This window comes from Oncorhynchus keta, chromosome 14 (genome assembly GCF_023373465.1).
Source record: "Oncorhynchus keta strain PuntledgeMale-10-30-2019 chromosome 14, Oket_V2, whole genome shotgun sequence".
Lineage (NCBI taxonomy): Eukaryota > Metazoa > Chordata > Actinopteri > Salmoniformes > Salmonidae > Oncorhynchus > Oncorhynchus keta.
The window spans coordinates 53,321,220-53,344,594 of NC_068434.1; the positions used below are offsets into that span (position 1 = coordinate 53,321,220).

General features: G+C 41.6%; 1 protein-coding gene across 2 annotated transcripts in view; it reads left to right on the top strand.

Moving 5' to 3' along the window:
- Positions 1-23,375, top strand: part of homer1b (homer scaffold protein 1b) — a 96,318-nt gene that overhangs the window by 49,569 nt on the left and 23,374 nt on the right. For both annotated transcript variants that reach the window (XM_035786475.2, XM_035786473.2), the window contains 2 exons: positions 19,848-20,004; positions 20,144-20,254. In XM_035786475.2, the coding sequence (XP_035642368.1) occupies positions 19,848-20,004; positions 20,144-20,254 (268 nt within the window). The remainder of the gene's footprint in view (positions 1-19,847; positions 20,005-20,143; positions 20,255-23,375) is intronic.

Consider the following 23,375-nt stretch of genomic DNA (forward strand, 5'->3'; position numbering starts at 1 on the left):
CTTACCTCTCTTGTATTCACATTTTTTTAAACTGGCATGTTGTTTTTATGATGTCATACAGTAGTTTACAGTATGTCAAGATGTGGGGCAAAGAATGCTGTCGTCTATACATTTCTGGGTCTATGACTAGATACTACATATTGATTATGTTCATAGATATTGAATAATGATGACTGAATATTTAATTAAATAGCCCAAGTCCTACCATGCAGGGACTAGTTTTAAGGTTATTCTCCTGAAGGGGTTGATAGAGGATTTATGTAACTCTTGTATAACATATGCAGTGGGGGGTGGGGTAGAGGGAGGGAGAGAAGGAGAGAGGGAGAGCGAGAGGTGCAGTGTCTAAGGGCCTGTGTGTGTGTGTCACTGCAACCTAAACATGAGCTTATTGCAGATACGCACACACACACACACACACGTATGCACGTACACAGACAAACACCATACACTACACTACACCACAATACTGCACCAATAACCAGAATTGATTTGTACTTTTTTATTGCACAATAAAGACAAATAAAACTTTATTTTCAACATAAATAATCATGAACAATTTTAATGACCACACTAATACAGATTTCAAATACTGTATGTGTAGTCAAGCATCCCAGTAGGGCATTCATCATATTTTCGAGTACCCACTGGAGACTATTGACATTTCACTGTGTAGAATGAATAAGACCTTACTGATATTCAAAAATGATGTATTCCCTGGCCATAAAAATCACTATGATTGTGGTTCATATTGATTAAAGTCATCAATCAATTTATCAATGTTTTTTTTTCTTCTTTTTTTCTTAGATTTATCAGTTTGTCTATTAGCTGATATTCAGCAACTGTATTAACCCCCTCTGTAGTGCAGTCCGTTTTGTGAGAATTTGCAGAGGTGCTCTTTAAACACACACACACACACACACAAGCACAAACACTTTGGTGCAGATTGCTGATTGTGTGGGAGTCAGGACTGATTTTTTTCACTCATGCAAACACCTGCACACACACACACACGTGATGTGGTGTTACTTTGTGAACAACAGCTGTTGTTGCTTATTAAGCTGTTGTTCAATCAGGGTGTTACATTCTGGGTGTTAAAGGGTGTTAAAGTCTGTGTTACATTTCTAGTGTTGATTCAGGTGTTTAATTTAAAAAACTATGTTGGTGTTAATAACAAGTGTTAAACCAAAACTACGCCCATCATTATCATATTTCCCAGCATGCTCTTTTGCAGGTTGCTTTTTCAATGTTTTTTATTTTCAATATCTATGTCTATCAAAGGCATACATATTGAAAAAAATACATTCTATAATTAGTATAATAAGAAACATCCCCATCAAAGTTCGTCAGTTTAAGCTAGAGACATCAGTTTACATTTGATGTGTCTTAATCCACCTCATCTGCCGATGTTGCACTTCCACATCTCCAGGGGCAGAGCTAGAGCAGGGTTTGTCAGACTTTGAAACATTGGTCTTCTCTGAACGGGTTGGCCTACAAACAAGTATGACCCCTCTATGGAAAGATGAGACTTTCACGAACAAGATGGTGTTATCTGTTTTGAACAAGCGTCTTGGGACTTGTCTGAAGTTGGTACACCCGTTCTGACAACTTCTGTCTGTAGCATCCGGACAGTTTGTGCTACACACTAATATGACTCCTTTTTGGGGATTATCTATTGTACCACATTGTGAATCTGTTATTCAATGCATTAGAAAGGGGTAATAGCAGTAAGGCCACATTTAAACTGTGCCCCCCATCTGTTACTTGAACTTAACGCACCCGCTACTGGAATGGTTGTTTCAGTTTAGATGCTTTTGGTAGTCTCATATTTTAGTCTTCCCAACCCGGCAGCAGTGGTGTAAAATATTTAAGTAAAAATACTTTAAAGTAGTACTTAAGTAGATCTTGTGGTATCTCTACTTTACTAATGATATATTTTTTACAAATTTTACTTGCAGACTGCAATGCAGACATAGTGTAAAATATATTTTGATTTGTTTAACACTTTTTTGGTTACTACATGATTCCATATGTATTATTTATTCATAGCTGTGATGTCTTCATTATTATTAAAAAATAGTAAAAATAAAGAAAAACCCTTGAACTTTAACTTTTGACATGGTACTGTATATGCTGGGGAATTAAACATGTATTTACATGTACACTGTTTGTCCAAAATAGATTTATGAAATATATAACTTATATGTAAATATATGTAAACTTATAACTTATATGTCATATGTAAATATATCTTAAAATATACAGTACCAGTCAAAAGTTTGGACACACTTACTCATTCCAGGGTTTTTCTTTATTTTTACTATTTTCTACATTGTAGAATAATAGTGAAGACATCAAAACTATGAAATGAAAAGTATGGAATCATGTAGTAACCAAAAAAGTGTTAAACAAATCAAAATATATTTTATATTTGAGATTCTTCAAAGTAGCCACCCTTTGTTTTGATGACAACTTTGCACACTCTTGGCATTCTCTCAACTAGCATGAGGAATGCTTTTCCAACTGTCTTGAAGGAGTTCCCACATATGTGACCGACCTCTGTGATTCGGTCTTATGTAGCATAAGTAGCACATTTGAAATAGTGTTTTTTTACATTGAAAAAAAAGCGTAGACATAGAGCTACAAAATTGTATATCATACACTGCTTTGAGGAACAATGGGAAAGTAATTCTCCTTTGAAAGTTGATAAACTTGTAACTTCACTTTTGAGAAAATGGCCATTGAATGTTTTGATACCTACTGGAGAGCTGTTCTTTATCTACACCCATTCAGCATCATTCACACCCTCTTAAGCTTTAGCCCCTTCTATCTCTTTAATGGTTGATCCGAGCATTCTGTCCGAACAACAACAGTCAAGCACTCAAGCTAACATGAGAACCATTCACTGACCATTTTACTCACCCTAGCAGAGCTAGTGAGGCTGTTTTTATGTTATCCAGAGCGTTGGTGACTGAAACTGTGCCGCTGGCAACAATTTACACTTTTTTGCCACCGTTTACTGACACTGGCCATATTCAACTGGTGTTGGGCGTTCATAAATTCATCAGTTATTCTGCGCTATGGCACACTTAGATGCTCTGAAATCTGAGTAGATAGCCCGAGATTTACCAGCTACGTCTATCAACAGTTGTCGTAGTGACATTCTATTGAAATGGTTACTTGCATAGGGGAGTCTTTTGTTAAGACATGTAGCTAGCTAGCTAGCTAGCTAGGTAAACAATGAACCATAATCCCAACTCATGACGTTACTACCCTGCATGAATCTGCAGATAGCTAAAAAAAACACGTTCAATGTTATCTAGCTAACATTAGGCAATAACTAGCAACGCAAATGGCTCTGAGATCCAAATAGTAAGATCATAAACGTAACATTAGCTAGCGAGCCAGCCAGCTAATGTTAGCTAGCTAGCTAACAGTACACTTTAACTTGAAATGATGATGCCATGGTTGCCATTAGTTTTAAGATGTAATCCGCAGACAGATGTTTTCTCCGTCTCCTAAACTATCATTCTCTAATTCCACTGATTTCAAAACTCGGTCCTCCAGAAAGTGGAGAGCAACACATGCAGTTCTACTACGCGATACATAAAAAAAGCCATGTTAGACAGGATTACCAACACACACTGACCAGCTCAAATAGACAGAAATGTCCTATATGGCAGACCAATCCGAACTCATCTCTCGGCATGTCCAGCCCACTCATTATCTCAGCCAATCATGGCTCGTGGGAAGGTTGGTGACTTTTTCTGTGGCTAGGCTCATAATTTAACAGTCGTATTCATATTTACAGATGGCATACAAGTCTGTTATTAAGGCACATGAATGTTCACATGTTCCAGAAGACATTTCTGCCAAAAAAAATGCATTTTGATTTGAAAAAGTTTGTTCAAATGCTTCTCATGTGAAATAGTGACCCACAAAATACGCCTAGTTTCCTGAAATGAGTTACATATGCTAAGCACTTGTTGGCAGATTTTCCTTAACTCTGCAGTCCAACTCATCCCAAACCATCTCAATTGGGTTGAGGTCGGGTGATTGTGGAGGCCAGATAATCTGATGCAGCAGTCCGTCACTCTCTTTCTTGGTCAAATATCCCTTACACAGCCCGGAGGTGTGTTGTGGTCATTGTCCTGCTGAAAAACAAATGATATATATATATGCCATTTAGCAGACACTTTTATCCAAAGCGACTTACAGTCATGTGTGCATACATTCTAAGTATGATAGTCCCACTAAGCTTAAACCAGATGAGATGGTGTATCGCTGCAGAATGCTGTGGTAGCTACGGTGGTTAAGTGTGCCTTGAATTCTAAATAAATCACTGACAGTGTCACCAGCAAAGCACCCCCACACAATCACACCTCCTCCATGCTTCACGGTAGGAACCACACATGTGGAGATCATCAGTTCTCCTACTTTGCATCTCACAAAGACATGGCGGTTTGAACCAAAATATCTCAAATTTCGACTCATCAGACCAAAGGACAGATTTCCACCGGTCTAATGTCCATTGCTCATATTTCTTGGCCCAAGCAAGACTCTTCTTCTTATTGGTGCCCTTCAGTAGCAGTTTCTTTGCAGCAATTCGACCATGAAGGCCTGATTCACGCAGTGTCTACTGAACAGTTGATGTTCAATCTGAGGTGCAGTTAACTCTAATGAACTTATCTTCTGCAGCAGAGGTAACTCTGGGTCTTACTTTCCTGTGGCGTTCCTTATGAGAAACAGTTTCATCGTAGAGCTTGATAGTTTTTGTGCCTGCACTTGAAGAAACTTTCAAAGATCATGACATTTTCCTGATTGACTGACCATGTCTTAAAGTAATGATGGATTATCGTTTCTCTTTGCTTATTTGAGCTGTTCTTGCCGTAATATGGACTTGGTCTTTTACCAAATAAGGCTATCTTCTGTATACCACCCCCAACCTTGTCATAGCACAACTGATTGGCTCAAACGCATTAAGAAGGAAAGAAATTCCACAAATTAACTTTTAATAAGGCACAGCTGTTAATTGAAATGTATTCCAAGTAACTACCTTATTAAGCTGGTTGAGAGAATGCCAAGAGTGTGCAAAGCTGTCATCAAGGCAAAGGGTGGCTACATAGAAGAATCTCAAATATAAAATATATTTAGATTTATTTAACAACTTTTCGGGTACAACTTGATTCCATATGTGTTATATCATGTAGAAAATGGTACACTTAAAGAAAATCCATTGAATGAGTAGATGTGTCCAAACTTTTGACTGGTACTGTATTTATTTCAAATATTAATTTGCTTTGGCATTGGAAAGTAAATTCAACACTTTCTGGTGTTTCTCATATAAACAGTTCAAAAGTGTTTAGTTTGAACAAGCACAAGTGTTCTATTTACCGATCAAATTTTGCTGTGTGTGCTGCTTGTTTTCAGACTATCTTATGGGCTGGTGAAACTCCTGGCATTAACTACAGTATAGCTGACAGGATTTACACTAGTGTGTAGCTGATTTGTGATTTATTATTTATTTAACATTTGTTTATTTAGTTTATCCAGATTAGTCTCATTGAAATGCACTCTTTTTCAAGAGTTATGATTTCAAGAACAGCTCCTCATGTAACAATGCAGCTTCTTGACATCTGTGATGGGATGTTATTTCCAGTCTGTGGAAGTCCAGTAGATATGTCTGGGTCTGTGTTTACCTGTATTTACCTGTTTGCTCTGCAAAGAATGTGTGTTTACCTGTACCATCTTCTTTATGCTCACAGTCTGATGAACTTCCCTCTCCGGTGTGGTTTCCGTAGCGACGTCGTCATAGACCTAGTTTTGCTTACCACCATTGCTGACATACAGTGGGGAGAACAAGTATTTGATACACTGCCGATTTTGCAGGTTTTCCTACTTACAAAGCATGTAGAGGTCAGTCATTTTTATCATAGGTACACTTCAACTGTGAGACGGAATGCAAAACAAAAATCCAGAAAATGACATTGTATGATTTTTAAGTAATTCATTTGCATTGTATTGCATGACATAAGTATTTGATACGTCAGAAAATCAGAACTTAATATTTGGTACAGAAACCTTTGTTTGCAATTACAGAGATCATACGTTTCCTGTAGTTCTTGACCAGGTTTGCACACACTGCAGCAGGGATTTTGGCCCACTCATCCATACAGACCTTCTCCAGATCCTTCAGGTTTCGGGGCTGTCGCTGGGCAATACGGACTTTCAGCTCCCTCCAAAGATTTTCTATTGGGTTCAGGTCTGGAGACTTGCTAGGCCACTCCAGGACCTTGAGATGCTTCTTACGGAGCCACTCCTTAGTTGCCCTGGCTGTGTGTTTCGGGTCATTGTCATGCTGGAAGACCAAGCCACGACCCATCTTCAATGCTCTTACTGAGGGAAGGAGGTTTTGGCAAAGATCTCGCGATACATGACCCCATCCATCCTCCCCTCAATACGGTGCAGTCTTCCTGTCCCCTTTGCAGAAAATCATCCCCAAAGAATGATGTTTCCACCTCTATGCTTCACGGTTGGGATGGTGTTCTTGGGGTTGTACACATCCTTCTTCCTCCTCCAAACACATGGCGAGTGGAGTTTAGACCAAAAAGCTCTATTTTTGTCTCATCAGACCACATGACCTTCTCCCATTCCTCCTCTGGATCATCCAGATGGTCATTGGCAAACTTCAGACGGGCCTGGACATGCGCTGGCTTGAGCAGGGGGACCTTGCGTGCACTGCAGGATTTTAATCCATGACGACGTAGTGTGTTACTAATGGTTTTCTTTGAGACTGTGGTCCCAGCTCTCTTCAGGTCATTGACCAGGTCCTGCCGTGTAGTTCTGGGCTGATCCCTCACCTTCCTCATGATCATTGATGCCCCACGAGGTGAGATCTTGCATGGATACTCAGACCGAGGGTGATGGACCATCATCTTGAACTTTTTCCATTTTCTAATAATTGCGCCAAAAGTTTTTGCCTTCTCACCAAGCTGCTTGCCTATTGTCCTGTAGCCCATCCCAGCCTTGTGCAGGTCTACAATTGTATCCCTGATGTCCTTACACAGCTCTCTGGTCTTGGCAATTGTGGAGAGGTTGTGGAGAGTCTGTTGTGGAGAATCTGTTTGATTGAGTGTTTGGACAGGTAATGAGTGGAGAACAGGAGTGCTTCTTAAAGAAAAAACAACTGGTTTGGGAGAGCTGGAATTCTTACTGGTTGGTAGGTGATCAAATATTTATGTCATGCAATGAAATGCAAATGAATTACTTAAAAATCATACAATGTGATTATCTGGATTTTTGTTTTAGATTCTGTCTCTCACAGTTGAAGTGTACCTATGATAAAAATTACAGACCTCTACATGCTTTGTAAGTAGGAAAACCTGCAAAATCGTCAGTGCGTCTGTGTGTGTGGGTAAATTAAGACATTGATGATGTTAATGTGTATGTAGCACAGCTGCTTTGTAGCACAGCCGCGCTTTAGCACGGTTCTGATTGAATCCAGGCCTAGGTATTGTTTTATAGCGGGTGTAGTGGTGTGTGTGTGTAAGCAGAGATTTAAATCATAAATCAGGATTCCATTGGCCAGTTGAACATCTGGATGTCCTTCTGGTGTTATCATGGTGATGTATTACCTGTGTCCAGCAGCGGAAGGTCCATAATAGGAGAACTTACCTGACCAACTCTCCTGGTAAACAACAACAACACACTTAAAGAACCATTTTAAACAGTTACAACTGTTTAAACGACACAATTGACGCTCATCTTCTCCACATTACTGCATCATTTCTTCTTTGTTGTCAGTGAAAGTAATGGTGTTTTTTCTGCAAGATATTTTATTTTTACACATATGTTTTACAATGGTGTTCTTTATTTAGTTATACAGAAAGAGAAAGAAACCCGATCCTTCCCAATTCCAACTGCCTGTGAGGTGAAAGAGAATAGTTATTTCCTGATTCCTTCAAAAAAGAATGCCCTTAATCTTGCTAAGCTAGACGCTGTATAGTGGCTGACATTCGGTCTGTAGCGTGGAAATCAAGGCTAGAATAGTCTTAACATCTTTGTAAAGTAAGCATTGATCACACTCCATGTACAGTCGTGGCCAAATGTTTTGAGAATGACACAAATATTAATTTTCACAATATATGCACAATATATCTCAGTTTGTTTTGAAGAGTGATCAGATGAGTTGCAAAGTCCTTCTTTGCCATGCAAATGAACTGAATCCCCCAAAAACATTTCCACTGCATTTCAGCCCTGCCACAAAAGAACCAGCTGACATCATGTCAGGGATTTTCTCGTTAACACAGGTGTGAGTGTTGACGAGGACAAGGCTGGAGATCACTATGCAGACTGGAAGCTTCAAAAGGAGGGTGTTGCTTGGAATCATTGTTCTTCTTCTGTCAACCATGGTTACCTGCGAGGAAACACGTGCCGTCATCATTGCTTTGCACAAAAAGGGCTTCACAGACAAGGATATTGCTGCCAGTAAGATTGCACCTAAATCAACCATTTATCGGATCATCAAGAACTTCAAGGAAAGCGGTTCAATTGTTGTGAAGAAGGCTTCAGGGCGCCCAAGAAAGTCCAGCAAGTGCCAGGACTGTCTCCTAAAGTTGATTCCGCTGCGGGATTGGGGCACCACCAGTACAGAGCTTGCTCAGGAATGGCAGCAGGCAGGTGTGAGTGCATCTGCACACATAGTGAGGCGAGACTTTTGGAGGATGGCCTGGTGTCAAGAAGGGCAGAAAAGAAGCCACTTCTCTCCAGGAAAAACATCAGGGATAGACTGATATTCTGTAAAAGGTACAGGGATTGGATTGCTGAGGACTGGGGTAAAGTCATTATCTCTGACGAATCCCCTTTCCGATTGTTTGGGGCATCCGGAAAAAAAGCTTGTCCGGAGAAGACAAGGTGAGCGCTAACATCAGTCCTGTGTCATGCCAACAGTAAAGCATCCTGAGACCATTCATGTGTGGGGTTGCTTCTCAGCCAAGGGAGTGGGCTCACTCACAATTTTGCCTAAGAACAAAGCCATGAATAAATAATGGTACCAACACATCCTCCGAGAGCATCCTCCGACTTCTCCCAACCATCCAGCAACAGTCGATATTTTGGGTCCATGGCCTGGAATCTCCCCAGACCTTAATCCCATTGAGAACTTGTGGTCAATCCTCAAGAGGTGGGTAGAAAAACAAAAACCCACAAACTCCAAGCATTGATTATGCAATAATTGATTATGCAAGAATGGGCCAGGGCAGATTGCAGAGTTCTTGAAAAAGAAGGGTCAACACTGCAAATATTGACTCTTTGCATCAACTTCATGTAATTGTCAATAAAAGCCTTTGACACTTATGAACTGCTTGTAATTATACTTAAGTATTCCATAGTAACATCTGACAAAAATATCTAAAGACACTGAAGCAGCAAACTTTGTGGAAATTAGTATTTGTGTCATTCTCAAAACTTTTGGCCACGACTGTAGTTAGTTTTCTCTCCATGGTCTCCTAAACTAGCCCGTTGGGCTGAACGGAGTGATTCCTATAACACTGTAGTGTAGATATTCACGGAGCTCTTTTGCAGTCATCATGGCATTATAAAGGAATAATGGTTCTATCATAATAATAATAATAATAATAATAATAATAATATATGCCATTTAGCTGACGCTTTTATCCAAAGCGACTTACAGTCATGTGTGCATACATTCTACGTATGGGTGGTCCCGGGAATCGAACCCACTACCCTGGCGTTACAAGCGCCATGCTCTACCAACTGAGCCACAGAAGGACCATAACTGTGATGCTCAGATGCAAGTGTCAAATAAAGTGTTTACAATGGAACTTTATTAATTTCAAACTTCATTGACAAACTAAAGATGTTTTCAACAGTGAAGAAGTCTGAGGCGATTACCCAGAAAGAATCACAAAACACTTCAGAAGTTCGACTGAGGGACCTTACAGATAATTGTATATATGAGGTACAGAGATGAGGTAGTCATTCAAAAATCATATTAACACTATTAATGCACACAGAGTGAGTCCATGCACCTTATTATGTGACTTGTTAATAAGCAAATTGTTACTCCTGAACTTATTTAGGCTTGTCATGACAAAGGGGTTGAATACTTTTGGCTCATGACATTTCAGCTTTTTATTTGTAATTCATTTCTGAAAATGTCAACAACAACAACAAAAAATCCACTTTGACGGTATGGGATATTGTGTGTAGGCAAAAAGTTGTAAGAGCTATAAATACTTTCTGAAGGCACTGTATGTATGCATTGTATGGTTATTGTTGTAACCATACTGATTGTGTTCTGTGACATACATGATTGATATTTGTATTTAAAGTGAGTTTAATGTTAACCAATTGTTCCCATTGGCTTTGGCGGTCTAACTGTTAGTGCCACCCCCTACAGCACATGCATGTTTGTACACATGGTGTCGGCGTGGGTTCAAATCATTCACCACTGCCTTTCTGACACGTTCTCTGTCTATCTTCCCCAATATCTCTCCTGTGTCCAATAAAATAAAACATGTATACAGTATATAAAACACATTTTTTTGTTCATATTAATTGGCAGACCAGAAACATTATACTAATACCTTACCACATAACAGGCTCCATTGTCACAGAATAGCTGTATCTTCAGATTGACACTTCTAGTAGGGATACAGTCACGCCAAGAACAATGAAACACAATAAAACTTGATTGCCCAACATGGGGATATTTGCATTCATATAGCAACACAGGCAGAGAGCATGTTTCAGGTGATGCTATTCATGTGAAGGCTAATGTTCTCAGATGTAGGAACAGCTCACTTACCATGCTGAGGTCTCTCGATGTGTGTTGCTTTCTCTGTGTGTGTGTGTCGCTGTCTGCAGAGTAGATGGATCCAGTTCACAAGCAAGTGGGTTTAAGTAAAATAACAGAAGTCTTCCTCATCTTAAAACTGTCAGGTCCTTCTGTTGTGAAAGCTCTCCCTTTCTCTCCTGGTCTCTCCATCTCTTCTGCCTTTCTCTCTCTCTTCCTTCACCTCAAATGTTCTCTCTCTCTCTTTGAGTCTGGTTGAGGCGTGTGAGCGGTTTTTACATTTGTGTGGCTGTGTGTGGAGGTGACAGCCTCACAGTGGGTGTGTGTGGGACGTGGTGTTGTCTCTCTCATCTGCGTCATGTGGTACGCACACGCACACACACACTGAGGGGGTGGCTGTGTTGTGTAAGAGCCCAAGGCATTGTGAGAGTTTGTCATTATGGAATACTACATTGTGTATGTGTGTGTGTGTGTGTGTGTGTGTGTGTGTGTGTGTGTGTGTGTGTGTGTGTGTGTGTGTGTGTGTGTGTGTGTGTGTGTGTGTGTGTGTGTGTGTGTGTGTGTGTGTGTGTGTGTGTGTGTGTGTGTGCATGCCACTAAGAGGAGATACTGCAGAGTGTGTGGGAGAAATCACTCCTATTCAAGAGGACTCTCAGCGTTAAGGTCTTTATTTTCCACTCTAACAGCTGCATATCCATATGTGCTGAGATACGGGCTGAATGAGTATTACCTTAACAGGTGAATTGGGTGAGGAAGATGGACTGTGGAGTAATGTTTGATGTTTTTTATGTATTATTTCTTACATTGTTAACCCATAAAGTATTCAGTGTTATTACATACACCTGGGAAGAACTATTGGATATCAGAGTGATGTCAACTTACCAGCACTACACCCAGGAATACGACTTTCCCAAAGCGGCTCCTTTGTCTGGACTACAGAGGACATTTATACAGATTCCAGAGGCCGACCCACAACAACGCCGCCGGAGAAGAGGCAGACGGAGTCGTCTTCTGGTCAGACTTCGGAGGTGCGCACACCACCCACCGCTTCCGAGTATATTATTAGATAATGTCCAGTCTCTAGATAACAAGGTAGATGACATTAGGGCAAGGGTTGCTTTCCAGAGACATCAGGGAATGTAACATACTCTGTTTCATGGAAACATGGCCCTCTCGGGATATTCTGTCAGAGTCGGTACAGTCACCTGGATTCTATGTGCGTTGCGCCGACAGGAATAAACATCTCTCCGGGAAGAAGGAAGGAAGGGGGTGTATGGTTCATGATTAATGTATCATGGTGTAATTGTAACAACATACAGGAACTTACTCCTTTTGTTCACCTGACCTATAATTCCTCACAGTAAAGTGCTGACTATATTATCTCCCAAGGGAATTCTCCTCGGTTATTGTCACAGCCGTGCATATCTCCTCTCAAGCCGATACGATGACGGCCCTCAAGGGACTTCACTGGACTTTATTTATGCAAACTGGAAACCATATATCCTGAGGCTGCATTTATTGTGGCTGGGGATTTTAACAAAGCAAATTTGAGACTATTAATACTTCACCAACACCTCCCCTACCATATTCATTTTGTAACCTTTAATTAGGAATCAAACCCAATTCACTTATTTGGCATTTTATCCAGACATTTTTGCATTTTCATCGTAAAATGTTGAAACAACAATGGCCATGAGTCACAAAAGAGCAGGCCTCTGTTTATCATTAAGTCTGAACAGACTGTGCTGGCTAAGGTGGAGTCACTATCCACTGACCTATATGCACAAATAGCAACACTCGCCAACGAGGTCAAAACAAAGGTCAACTCTGTTAAAGAAGATTTGGCAAAATGCCTTTATTGCCTGGAGGGTGGCACAAATATTTACTCCAACAAAGTGGTGACAATTCAAGAGCAAGTCACACGGCTATCATCAGATGTTGTCAAACTTTCTTCCAAGGTCTAGGACCTCGAGAACAGACAGCACCGAGGGAACGGTCGCCTTTTCCGCGTGAGAGAGGGACTTAAGACCGTAGGCGGATTGCGGCCTCGATTACACCCACACCCTTGACCGTGCGCACAGAAGCCTACAGTCCGCACCGAAGAATGGGGAGTCGCCCAGGCCCATCATAGTCAAATTCCACTACTTTCAGTAGAAGGATGGTGTCTTTCGTAAGGCATCATCGAACGGCTCCCATCACCCACAAAGAGGTCAGCCTTCAACGAGGTGAGGGGGCTCCTAGATCGCTGCCGGGAGTCCAAGTTCAGCATTCTCTACCCACTAAAGTGCTAAAGATCACTACTACCTCCGGCGAGCAGAAGACATTCGTGGACCCAACCAGGGCCAAAGAATACATTGTCACGCACCTACATCCATCCACAGGACAGACGGTATATGACTAGCTAGCCTTTGTAGGCCCGTACTTTGCCCCTGGCCCTAATACACTAGGCATTCTAACGTGACTAAGGACCACCTAACTAGTGAACTCATCTCTTGATGAGAGACGTGCCTCCAACCTGCCAAAATGGACAATTATTCTTCCAGTAACTTAACTTTATAAACAAGGATGGTATGTATGTGGTGGCATGTTTTTACAAGGACAATATAGTATTTTATTGACATGGCAAAATGAGCTTTTACCAACTAACTAGCTGCGGCTGGACAGCCTAGATGGTGCAGTACTAATTAGTCTAGTCGCTACCTAAGACTAGCCACTGAACTTTATATTTCCATGCCTTAATAGGATACCCTACCAGTATACTGTGGGCATGTTTAATGCCTGCAAGTTTGTATTCCCAAAGGACCACGTGTATTATTCTTTACTATTTGACTGGTTGGCCCGCTTTTATGCTTACTGGCTGCTGGCACAGGACAGCAGGTTGGACCGGTATTAATTACCAAGCGTTTGCCAGTAATATTTCTGTGTTCTGCCTTGTGTCACGACTTCCGCCAAAGTCGGGCCCTCTCCTTGTTCGGGTGGTGTTTGGCGGTCGACGTCACCAACCTTCTAGCCATCACTGATCCATTTTTTAAAATGATTTTCCATTGGTTTTGTCTTGTCTTCCTTCACACCTGGTTCCCATCCCATCAATTACATGTTGTGTATTTAACCCTCTGTTTCCCCTCATGTCCTTGTCGGAGATTGTTTGTTTGATTGTATGTTTGTGTGTTGGTGCGCGACGGGTTTTGTACCAACTTTTTGCATCGTTCACAACCTCTTAAACCTTAGCCCCACCCATCTCTTTAAGAATTGACATGTGAGCCCATGTGCTAAACAGAGTGAGTAAGGTAGTGTAGTTTAGTAGTAGTAAACAACCAAAGATTTCAAGATTAAAAGTGTTAAAAATAGTAGCCTACAATAAAGTGTATTTATACCTGGAGTTATCTAGTCCTTGGCCTATATCCGAATCTGACTTTGGTGCAGGTCATGTTGTTCTTCACATTACAGTCTCTGGTAAACACACACTTTATCAAATAAAATAAACATTTATTTGTCACATGCACAGGATACACAAGGTGTAAACGATACAGTGAAATGGTTACTTGCATAGTAGCAATATCAAAAACAGAGTATCCAGATAAAATTATTTAATAAATATTTGATCATTATTAGCTGACGCTTACTTGACACACTTTAAATGGATTGGTTATGTGAATGAAGTGCTATAAAAACCACCCGGCCACATCAAGCTAAGTGGATGGGTCACTATTGTCTAGACATGTACACATGTTCATGAAATACAATAGATGGCCATAATCACCCCCAGACACACCTGGCTAACTTGATGGGCCATGTAATCATCTGGCGAGGTAGAGTATTTTGTTTAGACATGTAGCTAGCTAAATAATGAATCAGCATAATCCCAACTCATACTACTACCAATACAAACATTGTCATAGCTGTAGTATGAATCTGCAGGTAGCTAAAGCTAACCAACCAGGTTCAATGTTAGCTAGCTAACATTAGGCTATAACTAGCAATGCAAATGGATTTCTGAATCAAAAAATAATACTGCACAGATCATACAACTAACTTTAGCTAGCAAGCCAGCAAGCTAACATTCGCTAGCTAGCGAACTGTACGCTTTTCCAATGAAAATTATTTTCTGACAAAATTAGAAACGTACAGTATCTGAAAATGTAGCTAGACTGTATACATGGATGAACGTTTCATGGCAGACTGGAACCATTCAACTCCATTTTGTTTGTAGCTACATCTTGTTTGGGAAGTATTGTGTCAAGTCACTCCGGTTCACACTGACTGTGGTGTGTACAGAAAGTAGCCCATCACTTTTTCCAACCGATCTGTCAAATGCGCCTGCTAAATTCAGGGCATCAAAGTTGTTGAGAAAAGTAGTAAAACTTTTGTAGTTCACGATGGCTAACGTTATATCTTTCAAAAATGGCGTGGAGAAAGGGCTATCAACACAAACTCAGCCAATCACTTTATAAACAGAAGAATCCTACATGGCAGACCAATCCAAACTCATCTCCCGTCATGTCCAGGACATCCATTATCTCAGCCAGTCATGGCTAGCTGGAAGGTGCCTGTCTTTTTATGTGGCTAAACCAACTAGTCTCAAAATTTAACATTTTCATTTGTACTTGTGGAAGGAATACAAATGTGTTATTAAGGCACATGTTCTAGAATACATTTCTGCCCAAAAAAACATTATGTAGTATTCATTTGAAAAGTAGCGAAGAATAGCTACTAGAAATAGAAAGGCTGCCCATGTACTCCCTCTCCACAAAGGTGGTTGCCCCTCTGAAATTAACTTGCCTAGCAATTAAAAATAATATTTAATCAACACTCAGCTTAGATATTTTCTAGCTTCAAAATGTATTCTAACTGTCCACCAGTCGGGTTTCAGGCCATATCATAGCATTATATCTGCTGCTTCGTTGGTGATAAATGAGACTGCAAATTGCGTGGACAAAAGGCAGCATTGTGCTGACCTTTTCATATACCTGTTGAAGGCTTTCGACACTGTTGACCATTTATTATTAATTTGTAGACTTGTCTGAAATTGGCCTCAGTCAGGCAGCCTGCATTTGGTTTGAAAACTACCTGAAAAACTGGACACAAGGTGTTTCTTCTGATGGAACGGGTCATGGTAGTAGATGCCAGGTCGCACTGGTTTGTGTCAAGAACGGCAACGCTGCTGGGATTTTCATGCTAAACAGTTTCCCGTGTGTACCAAGAATGGTCCACCACTCAAAGGACATCCAGCCAACTTGACACAACTGTGGGAAGCATTGGAGTCAACATGGGCCAGCATCCCTGTGGAACGCTTTTGACACCTTGTAGTTTCCATGCCCCAATGAGTTGAGGGGTGTGACCTCAATATTAGGATGGTGTTCTTAATGTTTGTACACTCAGTGTACAGTACAGTGTACACTTGATGTGTATGTTTGATATAGGGCTCATCTGTAAAAGAGACCTTGGTCTCAGCATGACTGATCTCATCTCCTGATTACAGCGGATCGTCACATACAGTGGGGCAAAAAAGTATTTAGTCAGCCACCAATTGTGCAAGTTGTCCCGCTTAAAAAGATGAGAGAGCGCTGTAATTTTCATCATAGGTTCACTTCAACCATGACAGACAAAATGAGGGGGAAAAATCCAGAATATCACATTGTATGATTTTTTTATGAATTTATTTGCAAATTATGGTGGAAAATAAGTATTTGGTGAATAACAAAAGTTTATCTCAATACTTTGTTATATACCCTTTGTTGGCAATGACAGAGGTCAAACGTTTTCTTTAAGTCTTCACGTGGTTTTCACACACTGTTGCTGGTATTTTGTCCCATTCCTCCATGCAGATCTCCTCTAGAGCAGTGATGTTTTGGGGCTGTTGCTGTCCAAAGATTTTCTATGGGGTTGAGATCTGGAGACTGACTAGGCCACTCCAGGACCTTGAAATGCTTCTTGCGAAGCCACTCCTTCGTTGCCCTGGCGGTGTGTTTGGGATCATTGTCATGCTGAAAGACCCAGCCACGTTTCATCTTCAATGCCCTTGCTGATGGAAGAAGGTTTTCACTCAAAATCTCACGATACATGGCCCCATTCATTCTTTCCTTTACACGGATCAGTCGTCCTGGTCCCTTTGCAGAAAAACAGCCCCAATGCATGATGTTTTCACCCCCATGCTTCACAGTAGGTATGTTCTTTGGATGCAACTCAACATTCTTTGCCCTCCAAACACAACGAGTTGAGTTTTTACCAAAAGGTTATATTTTGGTTTCATCTGACCATATGACATTCTCCCAATTTTCTTCTGGATCATCCAAATGCTCTCTAGCAAACTTCAGACGGGCCTGGACATGTACTGGCTTAAGCAGGGGGACACGTCTGGCACTGCAGGATTTGAGTCTCTGACGGCGTAGTGTGTTACTGATGGTAGGCTTTGTTACTTTGGTCCCAGCTCTCTGCAGGTCATTCACTAGGTCCCCCCGTGTGGTTCTGGGATTTTTGCTCACTGTTCTTGTGATCAATTTGACCCCACGGGGTGAGATCTTGCGTGGAGCCCCAGATCGAGAGAGATTATCAGTGGTCTTGTATGTCTTCCATTTCCTAATAATTGATCCCACAGTTGATTTCTTCAAACCAAGCTGCTTACCTATTGCAGATTCAGTCTTCCCAGCCTGGTGCAGGTCTACAATTTTGTTTCTGGTGTCCTTTGACAGCTCTTTGGTCTTGGCCATAGTGGAGTTTGGAGTGTGACTGGTTGAGGTTTTGGACAGGTGTCTTTTATACTGATAACAAGTTCAAACAGGTGCCATTAATACAGGTAACATTTACTTACATTTACATTTAAGTCATTTAGCAGACGCTCTTATCCAGAGCGACTTACAAATTGGTGCATTCACCTAATGACATCCAGTGGAACAGCCACTTTACAATAGTGCATCTAAATCTTTTAAGGAGGGGGGGGGGTGAGAAGGATTACTTTATCCTATCCTAGGTATTCCTTAAAGAGGTGGGGTTTCAGGTGTCTCCGGAAGGTGGTGATTGACTCCGCTGTCCTGGCGTCGTGAGGGAGTGTGTTCCACCATTGGGGAGCCAGAGCAGCGAACAGTTTTGACTGGGCTGAGCGGGAACTGTACTTCCTCAGTGGTAGGGAGGCGAGCAGGCCAGAGGTGGATGAACGCAGTGCCCTTGTTTGGGTGTAGGGCCTGATCAGAGCCTGGAGGTACTGAGGTGCCGTTCCCCTCACAGCTCCGTAGGCAAGCACCATGGTCTTGTAGCGGATGCGAGCTTCAACTGGAAGCCAGTGGAGAGAGCGGAGGAGCGGGGTGACGTGAGAGAATTTGGGAAGGTTGAACACCAGACGGGCTGCGGCGTTCTGGATGAGTTGTAGGGGTTTAATGGCACAGGCAGGAGCCCAGCCAACAGCGAGTTGCAGTAATCCAGACGGGAGATGACAAGTGCCTGGATTAGGACCTGCGCCGCTTCCTGTGTGAGGCAGGGTCGTACTCTGCGGATGTTGTAGAGCATGAACCTACAGGAACGGGCCACCGCCTTGATGTTAGTTGAGAACGACAGGGTGTTGTCCAGGATCACGCCAAGGTTCTTAGCGCTCTGGGAGGAGGACACAATGGAGTTGTCAACCGTGATGGCGAGATCATGGAACGGGCAGTCCTTCCCCGGGAGGAAGAGCAGCTCCGTCTTGCCGAGGTTCAGCTTGAGGTGGTGATCCGTCATCCACACTGATATGTCTGCCAGACATGCAGAGATGCGATTCACCACCTGGTCATCAGAAGGAGGAAAGGAGAAGATTAATTGTGTGTCGTCTGCATAGCAATGATAGGAGAGACCATGTGAGGTTATGACAGAGCCAAGTGACTTGGTGTATAGCGAGAATAGGAGAGGGCCTAGAACAGAGCCCTGGGGACACCAGTGGTGAGAGCGCGTGGTGAGGAGACAGATTCTCGCCACGCCACCTGGTAGGAGCGACCTGTCAGGTAGGACGCAATCCAAGCGTGGGCCGCGCTGGAGATGCCCAACTCGGAGAGGGTGGAGAGGAGGATCTGATGGTTCACAGTATCGAAGGCAGCCGATAGGTCTAGAAGGATGAGAGCAGAGGAGAGAGAGTTAGCCTTAGCAGTGCGGAGCGCCTCCGTGATACAGAGAAGAGCAGTCTCAGTTGAATGACTAGTCTTGAAACCTGACTGATTTGGATCAAGAAGGTCATTCTGAGAGAGATAGCGGGAGAGCTGGCCAAGGACGGCACGTTCAAGAGTTTTGGAGAGAAAAGAAAGAAGGGATACTAACGACTGTAACGACTGGAGGACAGAGGAGCCTCTTAAAGAAGAAGTTCCAGGTATGTGAGAGCCAGATATCTTGCTTGTTTGTAGGTGACCAAATACTTATTTTCCACCAGAATTTGCAAATAAATTAATTACAAATCCTACAATGTGATTTTCTGGATTTTTTTTCTTCCATTTTGTCTGTCATAGTTGAAGTGTACCTCTGATTAAAATTACAGGCCTCTCTCATCTTTTTAAGCGGGACAACTTGCACAATTGGTGGCTGACTAAATACTTTTTTGCCCCACTGTATGTGACGATCCGCTGTAATCAGGAGATGAGGTGAGAGGAGAGGTGAGAGGGTGAGGTCAAAAGAGGAGAGGAGTGGAAAGAAGGAGGCAGAGAGGAATGAGTCAAAGGTAGACGTGGGGAGGTTAAAGTCGCCCAGAACTGTGAGAGGTGAGCCGTCCTCAGGAAAGGAGCTTATCAAGGCATCAAGCTCATTGATGAACTCTCCGAGGGGACCTGGAGGGCGATAAATGATAAGGATGTTAAGCTTGAAAGGACTGGTAACTGTGACAGCATGAAATTCAAAGGAGGCGATAGACAGATGGGTAAGGGGAGAAAGAGAGAATGACCACTTGGGAGAGATGAGGATCCCGGTGCCACCACCCCGCTGACCAGAAGCTCTCGGGGTGTGCGAGAACACGTGGGCGGACGATGTATGTTACCTTTTGTTCTGTTCTTATAAAGTAATCATGTTAATGTGTCCTCTTTCCCAGCCCCTCCATCAATAAGCACTGGGAGGCAGAACTATCAGCTCTAAAGGGGAACAATGCTAAGCTAACAGCCACTCTGCTGGAGTCCACGGCTAACGTAAAACAGTGGAAACAACAACTGGCTGCCTACCAGGAGGAGGCCGAGAGACTCCACAAACGGGTGAGGAGGCAGAAGACATGGGAGAGAGATGGGAGATGGGAATGGTGTGTGGCGCATCAATGGTATTTGTTCAGTTTATGTGTGTATCTTATTTCTGATTTATTTTGTCTGTGTGTGTGTGCGTGCATGTGTGTTATAGGTGACTGAGTTAGAGTGCCAGAACACCCAGACCCCTGTGATCAAATCCCAGAAGACAGAGCTAAACCAGACCATTGAGGAACTGGAAAGCACTCTGAAGGATAAAGAAGAGGTACGTGTGTGACATATTTGAAGACACCTATTTTATTTGATCTTTATTTTAGCATGGAGTCCCATTGGGACCAAGGCTTCTTTTCCAAGGGAGCTCTGCATGAACACAATTTATAACATTTACAACATTCAACCATTAAACATAATGAGAACGTACAATACTACAAGCAATTTAAGAAGCAAACACATTCCCTAACAAAGAGGTTAGAGGTCCTCAATTAACCTCTAGTGACACCCCATCCCGTGAACGGGACCGTTGTCATCATCTGACACTAATTAGCATAACGCAACGGACATAAATATTACTAGAAAATATTCCTATTCATGAAAATCACAATTGAAATATATTGAGACACAGCTTAGCCTTTTGTTAATCACCCTGTCATCTCAGATTTTCAAAATATGCTTTACAGCCAAAGCTAGACAAGCATTTGTGTAAGTTTATCGATAGCATTTTTATCGATAGCATTTTGTCCAGCTAGCAGCAGGTAACTTGGTCACGGAAATCAGAAAATCAATCAAATTAAATTGTTTACCTTTGATGAGCTTCGGATGTTTTCACTCACGAGACTCCCAGTTAGATAGCAAATGTTCCTTTTTTCCCAAAATATTATTTTGTAGGCGAAATAGCTCCGTTTGTTCTTCACGTTTGGCTGAGAAATCGCCCGGAAATTGCAGTCACGAAAACGGCGAAGAATATTCCAAATTAGCTCCATAATACCGACAGAAACATGGCAAACGTTGTTTATAATCAATCCTCAAGGTGTTTTTCAAATATCTATTCGATAATATATCCATCGGGACAATTCGTTTTTCAGTTGGACCGATTGGAGTAATGGCTACCTCTGTATTTTACGCGAGAATCTCTCTGGGAGCATCAGGTGACCACTTGCGCAATGTCGCCGCCTACGGGTATTCTTCAACATAAATGTGTATAACTACGTCACAATGCTGTAGACACCTTCGGGAATACGGAGAAAGAGTAATCTGGTTGATAACAACTTGAACTGCTCTAGAGGCACCAGAGCATCAAGGTGCAGAGAGCTCTGCATATCATTCTATACATAGGTCGTAAAATAACTGAATGCAGATTTCCCTATAGTGATCATTGTGACATGATCGTGTCTGGTGACTCGTATGTCTGTAAGGTAAGGTGAAAGTTTGCACAAGAGGGCTTTATAAACAAAAGGAGAGCAGGGCATTGATCTATGAGACTGGAGATGGCCAACCTACTTTCTGATTCAGAATGCAGTGATGTGTACTGAACCTATCGCCTGCATTAAAGCTTGGTGTGCTATGACACACTGGGTCCATTACCTTCAATACAGTGGTAGCTGCATTCATATAGACGATATAGTGTAAAGCCGGAATGTCAACTGAACAATTTGTTTTCTACTATTTAATGAAAGGCATACCCTATTCCTATAAAGGAAGCTCATTATAATTCTTAACTTTTAACTAACCCATCAATATGATTTTTGGAAGATAGCTTGTCAATCCAGATACCCAGATATTTATAAGCAGGGTAACGTTCAATGCTTTATTCACCTATTTTTCACATTTGTGTTTTTTCATCAGAAAATATTTATGGGTCCCTTCATCAGTGTGTAAAATATGACTGTTCTCAAATTTGCTTATTCATACATTTTAGTATTAAAATGGGTTTTGTTGCAAAATGCTATATATTTATTGTTTAGCTAGAATTGAATGTTCGTATCCTATATATTTGACTGTGATATCTGGTTGTCTAACCTGCTAAACGACTCAAATGATAAAATGTAAATATTTTACATACAGATCTCATGTTACTGTATTGATACACACACACGCATACCGACACAACACACACACACACACACACACACACACACACTCAAAATACACATACACACACACTTTTACACTCATTATTTGCCGATGCTACTCTGTTCTTTATTTTACTACTATTATTATCTATCATGATGCCTAGTCACTTTACCCTGCCTGTATGTACATATCTACCTCAAATACCTCGTACCCCTGCACATTAATCTGGTACTCCCTGTAGTGCCTTCAGAAAGTATGAATACCTCCTGACTTATTCCACATTTTGTTGTGTTACATTCAAAATGGATTGAATTCATTGTTTTTCTCACCCATCTACACACAATAGCCCATAATGACAAAACAAAAAAGTGTTTCAGAAATGTTTGCAAATGTATTCAACATGAAATGCAGAAATGTCTCATTTACGTGTATGTTTACACCCCTTGAGTCAATATGTTTTAGAAGCACCTTTGGCAGCAATAACAGCTGTGAGTCTTTGGGCTTTAAGAGCTTTGCACACCTCGATTGTACAATATTTGCCCATTTGTCTTTTTAAAATCCTTTAAGCTCTGTCATGTTGATTGTTGATCATTGCTAGACAGCAAGACTTGAAATATATTTTCAAGCCGATTTAAGCCAAAACTGGAACTAGGCAATCTCAGGAACATTACATTTTGTCTTGGTAAGCAACTCCGGTGTAGATTTGGCCTTGTGTTTTAGATTATTGTCCTGCTGAAAGTTGAATTTGTCTCCTAGTGTCTGTTGGAAAGCAGACTGAACCAGGTTTTTCTCTAGGATTTTGCCTGTGTTTATATCTGTATTCCATGTATTTTTATCCTAAAAACCTCCCTAGTCCTTGCCAATGACAAGCATACCCATAACATGATGCAGCCACCACCATGCTTGAAAATATGAAGAGTGGTAATCAGTGATGTGTTGGATTTGCCCCAAACATAATGATTTTTATTTTTATCCCCCCTCATCTCTCCTGTAACTAATTCCCATTGCTGTAAATGAGAATGTGTTCTCAGTCAACTTACCTGGTAAAATAAGGGTTAAATATATATATTTATAAAAATATTACTTATTGAAGGCACTGTATCCCAACCAGAAGCCATGAATTACAAGCAACATCTGCACTGAGCTAAGAGCTTGAGCTTCCTCTTTCAAGGCGGAGAACACTAATTCGGACTATGACCTTGGAGCAATGAAAACAGGCAACGGCATGTCTTGCAAACTATCACGGATTACAAAAGGAAACCCAGCCGCAAGCTGCCCAGTGACGCGAGCCTACCAGAAGAGCTCAATGTATTCTT